This window comes from Salmo salar, chromosome 20 (genome assembly GCF_965601325.2).
Source record: "Salmo salar chromosome 20, fSalSal1, whole genome shotgun sequence".
NCBI lineage: Eukaryota > Metazoa > Chordata > Actinopteri > Salmoniformes > Salmonidae > Salmo > Salmo salar.
In genome coordinates this window covers 14,667,937-14,685,167 of record NC_138310.1, presented here as the reverse complement: position 1 = coordinate 14,685,167, position 17,231 = coordinate 14,667,937, and the positions used below count along the sequence as shown (strand labels likewise).

The window sequence follows — 17,231 nt, the reverse complement described above, 5'->3', positions numbered from 1 at the left end:
ACGAAAGTCTGCACCACCTGTGTGTGTGTGTGTGTGTAACTACATGGATACCTGTCTCTCTCTCCGGCAGGTGACGGTGAACAGCATGTCTGCGTTCTTCTCGCCCCCTGATGACCTCCAGCTAGACGAGCTGACCAACGCCACTCTCATGAAGCTGGAGCAGTTCCGAGACCGCACCTCCACAGGTCAGAGCCCCGCCTCTAGCTCTGACTGACAGGCCACACTCGCGCTCCTGTCCTGTCACAAGAAACCACGGCACCGCTAGATTTGTTTTGACGTGTGCTGCAGACCCAAACATAGAGATCTATTCTAATTGGACTTTCTATGGACATTTTACTCTGATTCATCAGACAGGATACAAGCCTTTGACCTCAATCTCCACTCCATACTTCCTACTGGCATGCCTCCCTCCCCTGTCGTATCCATATGTAAGAACATGTTGAAGTATGCCCTCCGTTCTATGTCGTTGTCTGCAGGACTGATGTACGTGATTGAGACCCAGAAGGTTCTGGATCTGAACGTCAACCTCATGGCCTCCTACGTGATCGTTCCCCAAACCGGCTTCTACGACTCCACCCAGAACCTCATGCTATTGGACCTGGGTCACTTCAAGGTAAGTCACTTCAACGTGCTCAGTGCGAGTGGTCGGTTCGGACTTGAGTGATTGAGAGACGATGTATGGAGAAGTTGAGAATTATGATCGCGCACACTTGGCTTTGTCCTTCTTCTTCTTGTGGGTCACTAAATTCACCAGAAAAATGGGACAGTGGAGGTAACACATTAAAACAGTTGTCTTCAACACAATTTGACCACAGAGAAGGATCCACTTGCCTGACTGTTTTAATTGACTTGCCCCAGGCAACCGTTAATGGCAATCCCTGCCTAATGAACAGGACCTCACCCAGGTGTTATGGCATCGTCTTGTGTTATCAGGACCTCACCCAGGTGTTATGGCATCGTCTTGTGTTATCAGGACCTCACCCAGGTGTTATGGCATCGTCTTGTGTTATCAGGACCTCACCCAGGTGTTATGGCATCGTCTTGTGTTATCAGGACCTCACCCAGGTGTTATGGCATCGTCTTGTGTTATCAGGACCTCACCCAGGTGTTATGGCATCGTCTTGTGTTATCAGGACCTCACCCAGGTGTTATGGCATCGTCTTGTGTTATCAGGACCTCACCCAGGTGTTATGGCATCGTCTTGTGTTATCAGGACCTCACCCAGGTGTTATGGCATCGTCTTGTGTTATCAGGACCTCACCCAGGTGTTATGGCATCGTCTTGTGTTATCAGGACCTCACCCAGGTGTTATGGCATCGTCTTGTGTTAACAGGACCTCACCCAGGTGTTATGGCATCGTCTTGTGTTATCAGGACCTCACCCAGGTGTTATGGCATCGTCTTGTGTTATCAGGACCTCACCCAGGTGTTATGGCATTGTCTTGTGTTATCAGGACCTCACCCAGGTGTTATGGCATCGTCTTGTGTTATCAGGTGTCTAGTCTGAGCAGAGAGGGGCTGCCGCAGCTCTCTGTAGGGAGAAGTACTATAGAGGATATTATGTCCCGGGCCTACGACAGCTTCGACGTCCAGCTCAGCAGCCTACAGTTCCTCTACAGCAAACCAGGTACGCACGCCGACGGACGAAGGCACACGCAAACTCGCGTATGGAGACACACACACACACACAGTTATCGGAAAGTTTGCTGCCCACAAATGTCATGCGACGCAACTATGCAGGGAATACATTTTGCGTAGCTTATTGTGTTCTTGCGTTGGGTAATTAGGTAGACAGACTATAAATGAGGCTTAACGGTGCCAGTGGTTGTGTGTTTAGATGGGGACTGGAAGAAAGCCCGTAAGCTGAGGCAGTCGGCCCTCCACATCCTGGAGCCTGTCGACGTCAAGGTGGTGTTCAGCAGAGCCATGGTGGTCACAGACTCACGCATGCCCAAGTAAGAGGGAAAGAAAGGTTGGGGTGCGGGTTGGTGTGATGGACAGGCAGCCACTGTGTAGTGGTGTTTGTCTGATGAATGATATGAATAAAGTGTGTGTGTGTCAGGTTTAAAATCTCCGGGGAGCTACCCCTCCTGTCTCTGAGGATCTCTGATGATAAGGTACGTGGCGTGCTGGAGCTGATCGACAGCATCCCGCTGCCAGAGAGCAGGCCGGCCCCGCGCAACACCAACGCTCACTCAACATCCAAGGTATTGACTCTACTGGGCCTCTATCTCTGCCTGTAGGCTGACTCTGCCTGTAGTGTCTGTGTGTAGATACATTTCTATTAGCTTGTCAATGTGTGGCGTGTAATCTCTGCTTGTGTGTATGACGCAGGCTTTAAAGCAGTCGTACACCCCTCAGCTGACCCCCAGGAAACCAACCATGGCTGAATTGCGCAACTCCCTCATATGGGAATCAGGTGAGAGACACACACACACACACACACACACACACAGCCCTGTGTACACATTACAAATGGATGTATGTACTTTAATACGCATATACACAGTGTGGCAATTACGTGTGTGTGTGTGTGCGCAGGCTCAGAGGAGGACCTGTTCTACGATGCTCCCAGCTCTCCTATAGGAGACCGTCCGTTCTTCCCCGACAACATGCCCAGCCCCTTGCAGCGCTCCGACTCGGTCAAGAGGAGAGGTCTGGTCAAGAAAGACCCCAAGAAGAACATGACCGAGTTCCTCATGACGTTTGAGATCAGCAAAGTATGGTTAACTCATCTACATCTGTGTGTGAGAGTACCTAAACACTTCATTTAGTTGCGTTCACTCTGTTAGTATAGGAGCGTGTGCGTGCATGAACTTGAACCTCCTCCCCCTTCTTCTTCTTCTGCTGTCTAGCTGTCCGTTCAGCTGTGTCGTCTGTCTGGAGGCGAGGAGGTCACAGTGTTGCACCTGGACATCGAGGGGCTGGGCACCGAGCTGAAGCTGCGTACCTTCGACATGACATCCTACACGTTCCTACGAGAGATCTGCCTGGAGTGCCCTGAGTACATGGGTCAGTGAGGGATTGGCTGGTAGAGCTGTCAACTGAGGCAGAAATTCACAATCGGGGAAAATATTTTTTGATCTAATTTTGGACAGATTGACGTAAATGTTGAAGTGAGCGATATGCACCTTTCGCTACAGCCTTAGATATCCACACCAGCTCTGACGTTAGGGGTGACGCCAGAAAGGTAGTTCAAACTTGAATGGGTCTGTTTTCTGGAGCTGTTTTTTATATGCCATGGAAACCAGCGTTTCTCTCCTGTTCTATTGGTTTTCAAATCAACTTTATTTCCTTGTCCACTGCGTTCAAAGGCGCTGTTCTAGTAATGTTTATTCGCTAACCATTCTAGTTGCATCTTTAGATCACCCCTCTTTCTACGCTTTTTACATAGATTTTCATCTCTGTCAGCTGGTGCTTTCAGAACTGTTTTTCTATCATAAGATTAAACATTGTTATATGTTGTTGGTAGTTGTATGTGTGTGGCATGTCTGCAGACGTGTGTATGTGTGATATGCTTTTCTGGCTTTGTAAACGTGTCCAGATTCAGAGGAGAAGAAAGTGCACCTGATCACCACTCTAGACAACACAGAGGAGGACCTCCTCACATTGGAGTACACTAAGGTACACACACAAACACACACACACACAGTGAACACTTCCTACAGTCAACACTGTCGTCTTGCATTCTTCATTCAATGTAGATTTAACAGTAGAGCAGGTCTAATAGCATCAGTGTCTCTTTCAGGCTGATAAGAATGGGCCAGAATTCAAGTCTGAGTACAAGAACACTGAACAATCAGTTAAGGTAATGTCTTGCAATACAGTACAGTTCAACTGTGTTAACCCGCAGTTGGAATTGTTGTTGATTTGAGTTCACTTCTCTGCTTGGTTGTATTAGTGTGTGTTCATAGGGAAGGTGGTATGTTTGTGTGTGACGTCTCAGGTGAACTTCTCGTCTCTGGACATACACCTGCACACGGAGGCTCTGCTCAATGCCATGAACTTCCTGATCAGTCTCCTCCCCCCGACCAAGGAGGTGGCGCCCAGCCAGGAGGAGCTGCCCACCATCCCCGAGGAGGACGAGGGAGAGGGGGAGGAAGGCGAGAAGAAAGAGGAATCGGCCGTGGCAAAAAAAACTTGTAACTATCCGTTTCATGGAATCGATTCTGCTTACTGGAACTTAGACTTCTCTGCGTTTTGATATTGATTAACAATTTCATGATTCAAGGTAGTTGAAAGTGGAAGGGACATCGGTTAGGTCATATACTTCCTTTATGTTTGTTGCATGTGGAGATATTGAGTAGATGCGTATTCTAATACGTAGATTAGCTAGCAAACGAAATGTACATTTCTATACCATTTGTATGGACCACTTGACATTAGATGTATTCTGATGCACCAACAATCATTTTCACATCGAAGGTTCTTTGAAGTTTTGACGACAGAACAGCTCTTTCATAAATGTCTCTCTGCCCCCTTCTCCTTAGCTTCTAAGAAGTCAAAGTTTGAGGATGTGGTGAATTTGCACATCAGAGCCGATCTCAACTGTCTGAAGGTTTTCATCCGAGGCCAGAGCCGCAGGATAGCAGAGATTCGCATCGAGGGTAAAGGCCGCCTCACACAAGACAAGTCCCCGCCCACAACACGCGTCCACAACATAAAGTCAACAGCTACATGCGTGACTTATGATGTCCTCGGCATCAAATATCAAAATGATGTGTGTTTGTGTGATGTGTTGCCAGGACGCGTACACACACACACACACACACACACACACACACAGATGATAATGATGCTAGTGCCACCTTGTGGTAGACATAAATAAACCACTGATTATCGTGTCTTATTGTCTCTGGTACTGAAACACCTGTCTATGTTCTAGAATGGTCCTACCCCTCCTCCTTCTGTTCTACCTGTTCTCTCTACCTCTGTTCTATGTTCCAGGCCTGGTGTCGGAGGTGCTGATGAGGAAAAAGGCGGTAGAGGTTCTGGCCAACCTGAAGAACATAGTCATCCTGGACTGTGATAAGGAGGCTTTGTACAAGCAGGTAGCCTCGGATACAGGGCGCTTGTCAACATGTTATTTTCCCAGTCGAGGGGGAACATTCCCGAGAAGTTGCGATTTGTTCCTTTTTAGCTTTCTGCCGGTGTGCTTCTAATGAGTTATTTCTGTACGAATTCTGTGTCCTAGTGTGTGTCCATAGCCGATGAGGAGGTGTTTGCTTTCCGCATGGTGAACCACACGGAAGCCACGGAGGGCGACGCCTATCTAGACATGGGTAAAGTGGACACCAGCATCACCCTGACGGTGGGCTGCATCCAGGTCATCTTCCTCAACAAGTTTGTCTCCTCCATCCTGGTAAGAGACCCGCCGCCATCTTTCTTCATTCCACCTATCTTTTAACCAATACTCTCCTGTTCTTTGAGAACCGGTGCTTTTACTAATACCGGTACAAAAATGCCCCAGAACCTATTGACCTGGATTGTCCTAAGTGCTGTGATGATCCACGAGCACTTTGTAACATGACCTGACTTCTTTTCCTCCTCCCCCCAGGCCTTCATCAACAACTTCCAGGTGGCCAAGGAGGCCCTGGCTGAGGTGACTGTGCAGGCAGCGGAGAAGGCGGCCACCGGGGTGATGGAGCTGGCTGAGCGCAGCACCCGCATCTCCCTGGACGTGGACTTCAACGCTCCTGTCGTCTTCCTGCCGCAGTCGTCGTCCTCCGCCAACGTCATCGTGGCCGACCTTGGTATGGTCACGGTCAAGAACCGCTTCGCCATGGTCCCCTCCCAGATGCACGTCAAGATCCCTCCCGTCATGGACACCATGACCGTGGGCCTCAGCGACCTCAAGATGTACAGGTGAGAGACACACTGGTAGTCAGGCCATTCTGTAGATGTACAAGGATGGGAATTAAACGTCATAGATGCGTTGTTGTTTTACAATGAAAGGACTACTTAATTTTTGCACTGGGATGTGAAGTGTTGATTAACTATTGACACATCTTTGTGTTATTTCACCTACTTTTGCATATTTGGTCCGTCCCCGGATGTGCAGCAAATCAGAACTTGTAAAGCTGTGTGTGTGTGTGTGTGTTTGATTGATTGATTGATTGATTGATTGATTGTCCAGAACCACCTTTGAGGAGGGGAGGTTTCAGGGGGAAATCCAGCTTCTGAAGCCGGTCAACCTGGACCTGTCCATCCAGAGGAACCTGTCAGCCTCCTGGTACCACAGCATCCCCGATATAGAGATCACTGCTCACCTCAAACCAATGAACGTGAGTGTGCGTGTGTCGGCGTGTATGCGTTTGTGTTAGTTAAAGCCAACTCTCAATGAACAAATGTTAGTGTGAAATGAAATGTTGATGCATCAGTGTTACGGTGTGTGTGTCTTACTAGCTGATCCTGGGTCAGGATGACATGACGGTGGTGTTGAGGACTCTGAGTGGGAACCTGTCAGAGACGTCAGACGCTGCTTCCCCCCCTCCTCCTCCTCCTCCGCGTACAGTGGACCGCTCCGACACGGCCTCTACCAAAGGCTCACAGGCATCAGGAGGTACTGGTACTAACCCCACCAGCGGTGAGGACAGCAGTGTGTCAGTCTGGGTTGAATCTGGATGTGTGTTGCTGGGATTGTGCTGTTATTATAATTGTGTTGAACCCTGTCTATAGGCAACACGGTGGTAACTGCTGCAGTGGTGGAGACCCAGAAGAGCACCAAGCTGAAGAGCACACTCAAACTTGACTTCAAGTTTGACTCCATGACCCTGGTCCTGTACAGCCCCAATGGGACTGAGGTGACTACTGCACCACTACACGCCTTCACAAACACTGGCATTGACCATATAAAACTCCATCCACTTGGATAGTCTTACGCCCACAGACAGAGACTTTTTGGTGTGTGTCTCCAAGGTGCAGGTGTTGGACTTGAGGGATGAGCAACTGAAGCTGGCTGAGTTCACCCTGGGGACTATCTCTACATCTGTCCATATGTTCTCAGACGGATCCATGAAGGCCTCCGTCAAACTCACAGACTGCCTGCTAGACGACAAAAGATGCCGAGTCAAGAAGATCACTGCCAGGTAGAGGACACACCCACAGTTACCTTGGTTTCGCTACACCCTCAATAACATCTGCTAAACACATGTATGTGACAAATAAGATTTGATTTGGTACTGAGCCTACTTAAACATTCACAAAAACTGGGAGAGATGCCACAGAGTGATGTTTGTGTACTGTGAACATATGATCGTGTGACTCGGTGCTGGCGTTGATGTACGAGGCTCAGTGTGTGTTCTTCAGCGTGGGATCATGTTCATCACTGCTTCACCATCTGTCTACTCGCATAGGACTGTCACACAGCTAAGATGAATGGCTTTGGTTAGCAGCCCCATCATAGTCAAAGCAACTAAGTTAATCTCACTCCCAGTCCATCGAAACCCATGAGTAAGGATAAAGTATGCCAATTGTGTTGAGAGAATATATTCTACAGATAGAATGATTACAAAGTTAGTCTCGCTCCTCAATGTAACCTCATTTGACAAACAGATTACAAGGTATTTAGTGCACTTAAGGTAGGGTTTGTTATGAGTGCTGTTGTGACGTGACTTTGATTTAATGTGATGTCTGTTATTTATCACCTAACTATGTTTAATTGTTACTCTATTAAATTAGTCATGGAACAATTAACTCATTAGGAATTTGGGGCACCACGGGAGAATGTTTATAGTTACCATCTCCCGAATTAAACTCTAAAGAAATATGTTATATAGCGATGTCACTTATTAATCATTACCTCGTATCAATCTCATTCTGAACACCAGCCTTTTCTGATTATTCAGTTTTACACAAATTTTATTTTAAATATTTATTTACGAACTAAATAATAACACAGAATACACATACACACTTACATGAGACAAAAGTCCCTAGTCGACTGACAAGATATGATGGCTTATTACACAAAGATGGAAAAGGGGGAGGGGAAAATGGAGGGAGAAGGGGGCGGGGACATTTATCGTACATTTGGTAACTACGCTCACAGTAACCATATACCTTGCACACGAGCCACTGCTCGTTTTGGTAAGAAATGCAATGTATTTACGTGTAGATGTCTTTATCTGTCGGGGGAATGGCTCGATGGATGTAAGGCTCTGGTTGTCCACCGGAAGTCACATTGCCCTTCTGTTTTGGTCTTGTAGTGGAGTGTTCAAATAGAATGAAGGTTACGTGTATAACCACGGTTATGTGAGCTATATGGATCACTCCAATATATTGGTATCACTCTGCGGCGGAGGAATACATCAAATGTGTGGATTTACAGATTCACTCCCGTTCACGGCTGGGGCCGCCCCTATATATAGACACCATGGCCGCGACACACGTTCTCTACATCATTTTTGAGGCACCTCTAGCACCGTAGAGGATTGGAGGGATCCATATAGCTCACATAACCGTGGTTACATACGTAACCTTTTATGTTTCACTATATTGGATCACTCCAATATATTGGTATACCCGTACCAGATTTAGTCGGTGCTAGAGGGACCTGTCCAGCCAGCGGTGAAGTCCCAGCGCTGGACCGAGACGCAGGGGCTGTCAATGTGGAAGGGGAGGTGACGCCCAGGACTGCTGAACCAACCGCAGAGGGAGGTATCAAGTTACCCGATAGTACCTTGCAAAAGGTGCAAGAGGTAGCCCAGCTGGCCACAGCACAGATATCAGCGAGGGGCACTCCTCTCAGTAGAGCCCAGGACGCAGCCACACCTCGTGTTAAATGTGCCACCACAGATCGCAGCACTGGCCTGCCAGCCAGGCGGTATGCTGTCGTAATCGTGTCCACGATCCAGTGAGAGAGCCTCTGCTTGATAGCCCAGCACCCAGGACTCTTTCACCATAGCAGACAAAAAGCTGGTCTGTTCTCACTGACCGTGTCCGCTCCTCCCGGAGGGGTCGGGGGGTCGTAAGCAGACAGCATAAAAGGGATGTTCACATGCCTGTCTGATTGAGCCTTCGGGAGGAATGAAGGGTTGGGGCGGAGAGATATACTCCTACCACCGGGGTCCATCCGGTAGCACTCAGAACTTACTGAAAAAGCATGGAGCCCACCCACCCTCTTTATGGAAGTAATCGCTACCAAGAAAACCACCTTCATAGAGAGGTGTTTCGGGGAGGCAGACTCCAACGGTTCAAAAGGCGGCTTTGCCAAATCTGCCAAGACCACATCCAGATCCCAGCTCGCCATTGAGCGGGTCCTAGCTGGACAAAGCGACAAACCCCCTTCATAAACCTGGAGACGCCCCACTGGCCTGTCCATCCACTCCACATGGCAGGCAGATATAGCGGCCAAATACCCTCAGTGTAGAGGCTGCCAAGCCCTCATCCATGCAAGACTGCAGGTATTGGAGGACATACTGCACCCTGCATGACTCGGGCACAACCTCAATACCAGTGCACCAAGAGCAGAACAACCGCCAGCGCAACTGGTATGCTGCGGTTGTAGCCGGTCACTTTGCCCTCTGCATGGTTTTCCTTACTGTAGTCCTAAAATGGACCATTGGTGCCGTTCAGCGGCCAAGCCCACAGACTGAGGCGGTGCGGTCTCGGATGCCACAGTGTTCCCCCGGCCTGAAACAGTAGGTCGGGTCTCGGGGGCAGTTGCCAAGGTGTCCCAGACAACAGGGACAGGAGAAGGCTGAGCTAGGGTCGCCTGGGCCAGTATGAGGGGGAATGCGTAAGCTCCAGCCCTGACCAATCATGAGCCAGAGCATCCAAGCCCAGAGGCCCTGGTGGCTACGACATGGAGTACCACATGGGGCAGTGTGCATTGTCCAGGGAGGCAAACAGGTCCATCTGCGCCCTCCCAAACTTGTCCCACAGGTGCTGCACCACCTGGGGATGTAGGCTCCAGTCCCAAGGTGGCGGGCCCTCCTTGGAGAGCATATCCGCTGCTACGTTCAAGATATCAAGGTACGTGCGCTGCACGTAGACGCTAGATGTCCCTCAGCCCAGAGAAGGAGCTCCCGTGCTATAAGATTGAGGCGGTAGGACCTCAGTCCACCCTGATGGTTGATGTAAGCAACCACTGTTCTAGTGCAGTGGCTACCCAAGTGAGTAGGCTCCTCATAGCCTCTCGAGACACTGGTGGCTTCTGATGGCCTGGTAGCCCCGTTCACGGTGGTGAACAGTGCCGGCATCGTCCCCCAGAAACAGCTTACCACTGGCCACTGGCCGAAGTCCCAGCAGTCCGACTCATGCCCCAGTCCAGGACTGGCAGCAGATGGGCTCTGCCTGTGGTGGCTCCGGCCACGCTTCCTGGGAGGGGTACTGGGCCCAGTAGAGGGACTAACAGCTCGCTGCCGCACCACTCCTGAGGGAGGGAGCTCGACCCCAGCCTGAGCCCGGGCCTGGCTCACCCACTCGCGCATAGCCTCCAATCACGCCAGGTGCAGGCGTTCTGAGAACACCACACAAAACAGGCATCCATAGGCCATGGGGTCTATATATAGGGGCGGACCCCAGCCGTGACACAGGTGTTCACCAGAGTGAATCTGTAAATCCTCACCTCGGATGTATCCCTCCGCCGCGGAGTGATACTGATATTTTGGGTGATCCAATATAGTGAAACATAAGATACTCTGTCTGAGATGGGATTTTCTTCCTTTCATCTCGTGTCTTTAGTCAAAGTTCTAGATCCCTTTTACATGCACAGCTGCAGACTGTCAATGTTTTGGTCTAGTGAGTTTTTTTTCACCTTGTGTTGAGTTTGCAACCATTTCAATGTGTGGACCACGGTCTCACGTCTTGGTCTGCATTTTAATTCTTAGGGAGTCCTTTTAAGCACTCTGGTCAAAAAGGGCAGTTCCATCACACTGACACGCTCTTCTGACCTCATTCGGGGCGTAGCTTAGGGACATGAAAACTAAAATCTCCATATCTTAACAAAAATAGTTTAATCATTCTTCATATTGTATGGAAACTTAACAGCCGAAGGGGGCTTCCTTCCTAAGTTACAGTATTTGGGTCATACAGTTTTTAATAACATCACAAAATGAAAAGCAATATGACATGATTATTATTTAGATCCCCAGTGACCATTCTTAACATTCCTATCTTAGAAATATTGTTCCATTATTTACTTTCTTGATCATTATAGTTTTGGCGGCAAAAGCTTCCTCGAGGTCAAAGGCATTCCTTTGGTTGGTACTGAAGAGCAGGAGAGGGTTCTCTGCTTCATAATATTTACAATTTGCGTGAGGTGTCATAAAAATGGCACATCCCCCGCTCTCCTTTCTTGTAATTTGGATTCCTGACCAGGAGCGTCATGACAGTGCCCTGCTGTAGAGTTTGTTGTTAGTGCCCCTGCTATAGGGTTTGTTGTTTGTGCCCTTGCTGTAAGGTTCACCACCTGTCCCTCTGGCCTCTGTCTGTCAGGATGATGGCGATGCGTCCGGACGCTGAGAGGAATGTGATGGTGGAGGTGAACTACAAGCAGGGCCGCGATGGCACCTCTTTCGACACGGTGGTGCAGGACGTGTACCTCTGTGCCAGCATGGAGTTCCTGCTCACTGTGGCCGACATCTTCCTCAAAGCCAGCCAGCAGGGCTTCTCCTCCGCCACCCCCAAGAACAGCAGTAGCACTAAACCCACTGCAGCCGCAGCCTCCAAGGAATCTGGTATGACACATTCAAATGTCACACTTCACAATATTCGCCACAATTGTCATGTTTGCACAATGTGAAGTTTGGGATTGGATGCCTAATGAACACGCCCCTGATTTCCTCTCTGTTTCCGTAACACAGCTCCGGTGGTGGTGGCAAAGTCCGAGATTAATGTTCTGGTGAAGAACCCCGAGATCGTGTTTGTGGCCGACCTGACACGTGCCGACGCCCCGGCCCTGGTAATGACCACGGAGTGCGAGCTGGTGATGAAGAGTGACCCGGACGGTCAGCTGATGACAGCGGTGGTCAAGGACCTGAAGGTGGTGGCCTGCCCCTTCCTGAAGGAGAAGAGGAACAAAGAGACCACTGTGCTGCAGCCCTGCCAAGTGTTCTTCAAGAGCACACAGTCCTCCACCTCCCCGCAGGCCATGGAAGTCTGCATCAACGCACTCACACTCAAGGTAGGCCGCGGCCAAAAACAAAACGAGCGTCTTACTAATAAAATACCTGTTAGGAGCATATCATTTGGTCATAGACCTTATTGTCACCTTTTTCCTGTGTTTTAGCCAAACCGGAGTGATGTGCCTCACGTTCCATTCTCCTCTGTGCCCCCCCCCAGGTGTCGCCCATCATTATCAACACAGTGATTACCATTCAGTCGGTGCTGAGCCCGGCCGGTGCCGAGACACCCCAGTCTGAGCTGGAGAGCCCCGTGCCCCCAGACCTGTGGGAGCGCCGGTCCTGGCGGGACCTCAAGCTGTGGTTCCTGGAGGAGGAGGGTAAAGACGAGGATGCCCAGTCCCTGGTCCCGCTGATTCCCCAGGGTGAGTCCCTGCAGTTGGCCATCAACTCCATCTGCCTGACCCTGGAGGCAGGGGTGGGCCACCGCACCGTCCCCATGCTCCTAGCAAAGTCCTCCTTCCACGGTGACGTCAAGAACTGGAGTACCCTCATCAACCTGCACAGCCAGCTCAACCTGGAGGTCAGACACTGCACAGCTCTACACAACCCTTTACACAACCACTACACATCCCTCTACGCGACCCTTTACACAACATCTACATGACCTTTACACAACATCTACATGACCTTTACACAACATCTACATGACCTTTACACAACATCTACATGACCTTTACACAACATCTACATGACCTTTACACAACCACTACACATCCCTCTACGCGACCCTTTACACAACATCTACATGACCTTTACACAACATCTACATGACCTTTACACAACATCTACATGACCTTTACACAACCACTACACATCCCTCTACGCGACCCTTTACACAACATCTACATGACCTTTACACAACATCTACATGACCTTTACACAACCACTACACATCCCTCTACGCGACCCTTTACACAACATCTACATGACCTTTACACAACATCTACATGACCTTTACACAACCACTACACATCCCTCTACGCGACCCTTTACACAACATCTACATGACCTTTACACAACATCTACATGACCTTTACACAACCACTACACATCCCTCTACACGACCCTTTACACAACATCTACATGACCTTTACACAACCTCTGTTCAACCAGAACATGGGTTTAGTTAGACTGCATTTAGTGTACAGTAACATGGTGTGTTTAGGTTCACTACTTCAACGAGGTGATGGGGGTGTGGGAGCCACTGCTGGAGCCCCTAGAAGACGAGACCCGAGACGGCTTCAGACCCTGGACCCTGGGATTAAAGGTGACCCTTGCATGCATGCATGCATGCATGCATACATACAGTCACTCACAAACACTGTCCCATGTTCCACACACATCCTTCATACAGATAGTGTAAATGCACTATCCACCACACACACACCTAACGGCTATGCGTTCCCCTGAACTGTAGATGAAGAAAAAGCCAGTGAAGTACACAGGTATATCAGAAGATGTGGACTACAGCATCCCTGACTACAAGACCGTGATCAGCATCAGCAGCAAGGACCAACTTAACATCACCCTCTCCAAGTGTGGACTGGGCATGCTCAGTAACCTGGGCACGGTAAGTCAATGACGTCACACACCAGCATTCTTGTACAGGACATTTGGAAAGTATTCAGACCGTTTGACTTTTTCCACATTTTGTTACGTTACAGCCTTATTCTAAAATGGATTAAAAAAAATTCCCTCATCAATCTACACACAATGCCTCATAATAACAAAGCAAAAACTGTTTTTTATACATTTTTGCAAATTTATATTAAAAAAATGAAATATTTCAGACCCTTTACTCAGTACTTTGTTGAAGCACCTTTGGCAGCAATTACAGCCTCGAGTGTTGGGTATGAATGGGAGTTTCTCCCATTCTTCTCTGCAGATCCTTTCAAGCTCTGTCAGGTTGGATGGGGTGTGTCGCTGCACAGCAATTTACAGGTCTCCGGATATGTTCGATCAGGTTCAAGTCCGGGCTCTGGCTGGGCCACTCAAGGACATTCGGAGACTTGTCCTGAAGCAACTACTGCGTTGTCTTGGCTGTGTGCTTACCAGATGGGATGGCGTATCGCTGCAGAATGCTGTGGTAGCCATGCTGGTTCAAGTGTGCCTTTAATTCTAAATAAATCAGATCGTGTCACCAGCAAAGCACCATCACACCTCCTCCTCCATACTTCACAGTGGGAACCGCACATGCAGAGATCATCCGTTCACCAACTCTGCGTCTCATAAAGACACGGCGGTTGGAACCAAAAATCGCAAATTTGGACTCATCAGACCAAAGGACAGATTTCCACCAGTCTGATTTCCATTGCTCGTGTTTCCTTGCCCAAGCAAGTCTCTTCTTATTGGTGTCCTTTAGTAGTGGTTTCTTTGCAGTAATTCGACCATGAAGGCCTGATTTTATGCAGTCTCCTCTGAACAGTTGATGTTGAGATGTGTCTGTTACTTGAACTCTGTGAAACATGTCTTAAAGTAATGATGGACTGTCATTTCTCTTTGCTTATTTGAGCTGTTCTTGCCATAATATGGACTTGGTATTTTACCAAATAGGGATATCTTCTGTATACCACCTTTACCTTGTCACAACACAAGTGATTTGTTCAAACGCATTAAAGAAATTCCACAAATTAACTTTTAACAAGGCACACCTGTTAATTGAAATGCTTCCCAGGTGACTACCTCATGAAGCTGGTTGAGAGAATGCCATGTGTGCAAAGCTGTCACCAAGACAAAGGGTGGCTACTTTGAAGAATCTCAAATCTCAAATATATATTAATTTAACACTTTTTTTTTGGTTACTACATGATTCCATATGTTATTTCATAGTTTTGATGTCTTCACTATTCTACAATAGTGAAAATAAAGAAAAACCCTTGAATGAGTAGGTGTGTCCAAACTTTTGACTGGTACTGTATGTAAATAAGCTATTTCTGTTTTTTACATTTGCAAACATTTCTAAAAACCTGTTTTCGCTTTGTCATTATGGGGTATTGTGCATAGATTGATGAGGGAAAAAAGTATTTTATCAATTTTAGAATGAAGCTGTAACGTAACAATATGTGGAGGAAATGAAGGGGTCTGAATACTTTCCCAATGCCCTGTATATGCTCATCTATTGTCTAGCTGAAAAGATGGCTACTTTTTATATAAGTGGGTTGTTTTTGAATAATGTGATGGAATAGCTTGCCTTGTTGTGTTGACTTGCGCTCTATAAAATGCCTTTTTTTTTGTGGGGGGGGGTGTGTTTGCATGCGCATGCCTGTGTGTGTTTTGTGTTTGTGTGTGTGACAGGCCTTTGCGGAGGCGGCCAAGCAGGCATCGGATAGTTTCCAGAAGGACGAGGCTCCGTTCGTGGTGAAGAACCGTCTAGGTCTGACTGTGTCGGTGGTGCACAGTGAGCTGTTCAGCCCCCTGGGCCGTGAGGTCACAGCGCGCCGGGTAGAGCTGCAGAACGGAGAGAGCCTCAACATGGACTACCGTCGCACCACCACCCACTCAGACCAGTTCTCTGCCATGACTTCGTTGGTGGCCAAGGACTACTACATACAGCCCAGTAAGCAACACAGTTACAACCACTACAGAAGTGCAGACCAGCGTCTGTATTCATTGTACTGCCGGTCTAGTTTTGCTTTTTATATCCTAATGGACAGGAGGAACCTGATTCTCGATCAGCACTCCTCCTGCTCGGAGACGCTTCATACATACGACGTCAGATATCAAACCCTAGGTCCTAAACCGTGTTAAGGTTCTGACCTAATGCCCAGGCATTAGTTTGGGGGGGGGGGGGGGGTTAATCTAGGGATGCAAACTAGTCACCTTTTTGGCGAAATTCGCCATTTTCAATACAAAATAGGTGACCTACGTGATTCGTGTAGATCCGATGAGTAAAGTTTGGGGGGGATTTGGATGACTACTGGCTGTATGCGAACGAGTGATGCGAGTTTGGAGCAATACTGGCTCGATCCAAGGCTCAGCCAATCGTTCACATAACAACAGAATGCAGCACGCGACTGAAGAGAGAAGTTACCGTATCATCACGCGCTCTGGAAAGACAGCTAGCCAGAGAAATGTTGAGCAACATTAGCCAACTTAACTGATCAAATAATTGAGTTCATGGTGTGAAAAGTAGCTGGATAATAAAGTCAGACCGCACATCATCAGATGAGCTAACGTTAGTAACCTAACCAATTCACTATTGTATTAACTGGTAACGTTATACGACTCCTTGCCGTTCCTCAAGTTATAACGTGCTGGTTGCTTACTGGACCCTGGCAATCTGTGTGAAATGTTAACTAGCTAACAAACTAAGGCTTTCCCTCTACAGTATGTGGTTAATTTTCAGAATGAGAGAATTAGGTGAAAATGAGGCGTTGCTTGTTAAACAAGTGGATTCAGGGATCAAGTGTAGCTGGAGCTGGGCCTGGTTTATGCTGGATGACAGTATGGTGAAAGGAACACCACACACTTAACCTTTTTCTCACCTTTTCAATACAGTGGATATAAAGGGGTATGCCAGGTGTACTCTGCCTGAAAGAGATCAATTATGCCAACAAACGGTATCATGCTCTGCTGGCACATTGTAGAACAGATGTCCACAGGCAGGAAGTGTACAATGTAGTAATGTTCAGTGTAGCCCAAAGATAATGCTTTCGTTGTGTTGAACTGGACTGTACCACTTTGAGTGAGGGGGGATTATTACATTTTTTACTCAATGAACGTTATTTTTGCACACATGTAGCCTTGTGCACTTGATCGATGTCTACTATAGTGGCCACTATAATAGAGCAACAATAGAATGCCTGTTTGTTTCATTCTATTTCTACTTAAAGATGTTTTTTTCCCTAAGTGCAATATTTAGATGTGTGTGTGGTCACAAGTGTTCTATTGTAAAGGCCTTCATGGCTAACTGCAATATTAGTGTATTGTTTTTTTCTCAAGGCTTGAGTGTCATTTGCAGTAAAGTCTAGGCAACAAATAGCATTAGATTGCTTTCTTTAGGGGTGGCAGGTAGCCTAGTGTTTAGAGCGTTGGGCAAGTAACCAAAATGTTGCTGGTTCGAATCCCAGAGCTGACAAGGTAAAAATCTGTCGTTCTGCCCCTG

General features: G+C 48.0%; 1 protein-coding gene across 2 annotated transcripts in view; it reads left to right on the top strand.

Moving 5' to 3' along the window:
• LOC106580084 (intermembrane lipid transfer protein VPS13A) overlaps positions 1 to 17,231 on the top strand; it is a 55,307-nt gene that overhangs the window by 11,232 nt on the left and 26,844 nt on the right. Inside the window, exons 19-43 of one of the 2 annotated variants that reach the window (XM_082966218.1) lie at positions 71 to 185; positions 477 to 613; positions 1,494 to 1,626; positions 1,837 to 1,954; positions 2,062 to 2,206; positions 2,334 to 2,418; positions 2,541 to 2,719; positions 2,855 to 3,011; positions 3,544 to 3,623; positions 3,748 to 3,807; positions 3,946 to 4,141; positions 4,490 to 4,606; positions 4,947 to 5,050; positions 5,194 to 5,361; positions 5,557 to 5,864; positions 6,136 to 6,283; positions 6,405 to 6,561; positions 6,678 to 6,802; positions 6,918 to 7,087; positions 11,439 to 11,680; positions 11,807 to 12,126; positions 12,285 to 12,647; positions 13,293 to 13,394; positions 13,545 to 13,697; positions 15,422 to 15,683. In XM_082966218.1, the coding sequence (XP_082822344.1) occupies positions 71 to 185; positions 477 to 613; positions 1,494 to 1,626; positions 1,837 to 1,954; positions 2,062 to 2,206; positions 2,334 to 2,418; positions 2,541 to 2,719; positions 2,855 to 3,011; positions 3,544 to 3,623; positions 3,748 to 3,807; positions 3,946 to 4,141; positions 4,490 to 4,606; positions 4,947 to 5,050; positions 5,194 to 5,361; positions 5,557 to 5,864; positions 6,136 to 6,283; positions 6,405 to 6,561; positions 6,678 to 6,802; positions 6,918 to 7,087; positions 11,439 to 11,680; positions 11,807 to 12,126; positions 12,285 to 12,647; positions 13,293 to 13,394; positions 13,545 to 13,697; positions 15,422 to 15,683 (4,144 nt within the window). Of the gene's footprint in view, positions 1 to 70; positions 186 to 476; positions 614 to 1,493; positions 1,627 to 1,836; positions 1,955 to 2,061; positions 2,207 to 2,333; positions 2,419 to 2,540; positions 2,720 to 2,854; positions 3,012 to 3,543; positions 3,624 to 3,747; positions 3,808 to 3,945; positions 4,142 to 4,489; positions 4,607 to 4,946; positions 5,051 to 5,193; positions 5,362 to 5,556; positions 5,865 to 6,135; positions 6,284 to 6,404; positions 6,586 to 6,677; positions 6,803 to 6,917; positions 7,088 to 11,438; positions 11,681 to 11,806; positions 12,127 to 12,284; positions 12,648 to 13,292; positions 13,395 to 13,544; positions 13,698 to 15,421; positions 15,684 to 17,231 lie in introns of both variants that reach the window. The other variant, XM_082966217.1, reaches the window with a different exon arrangement.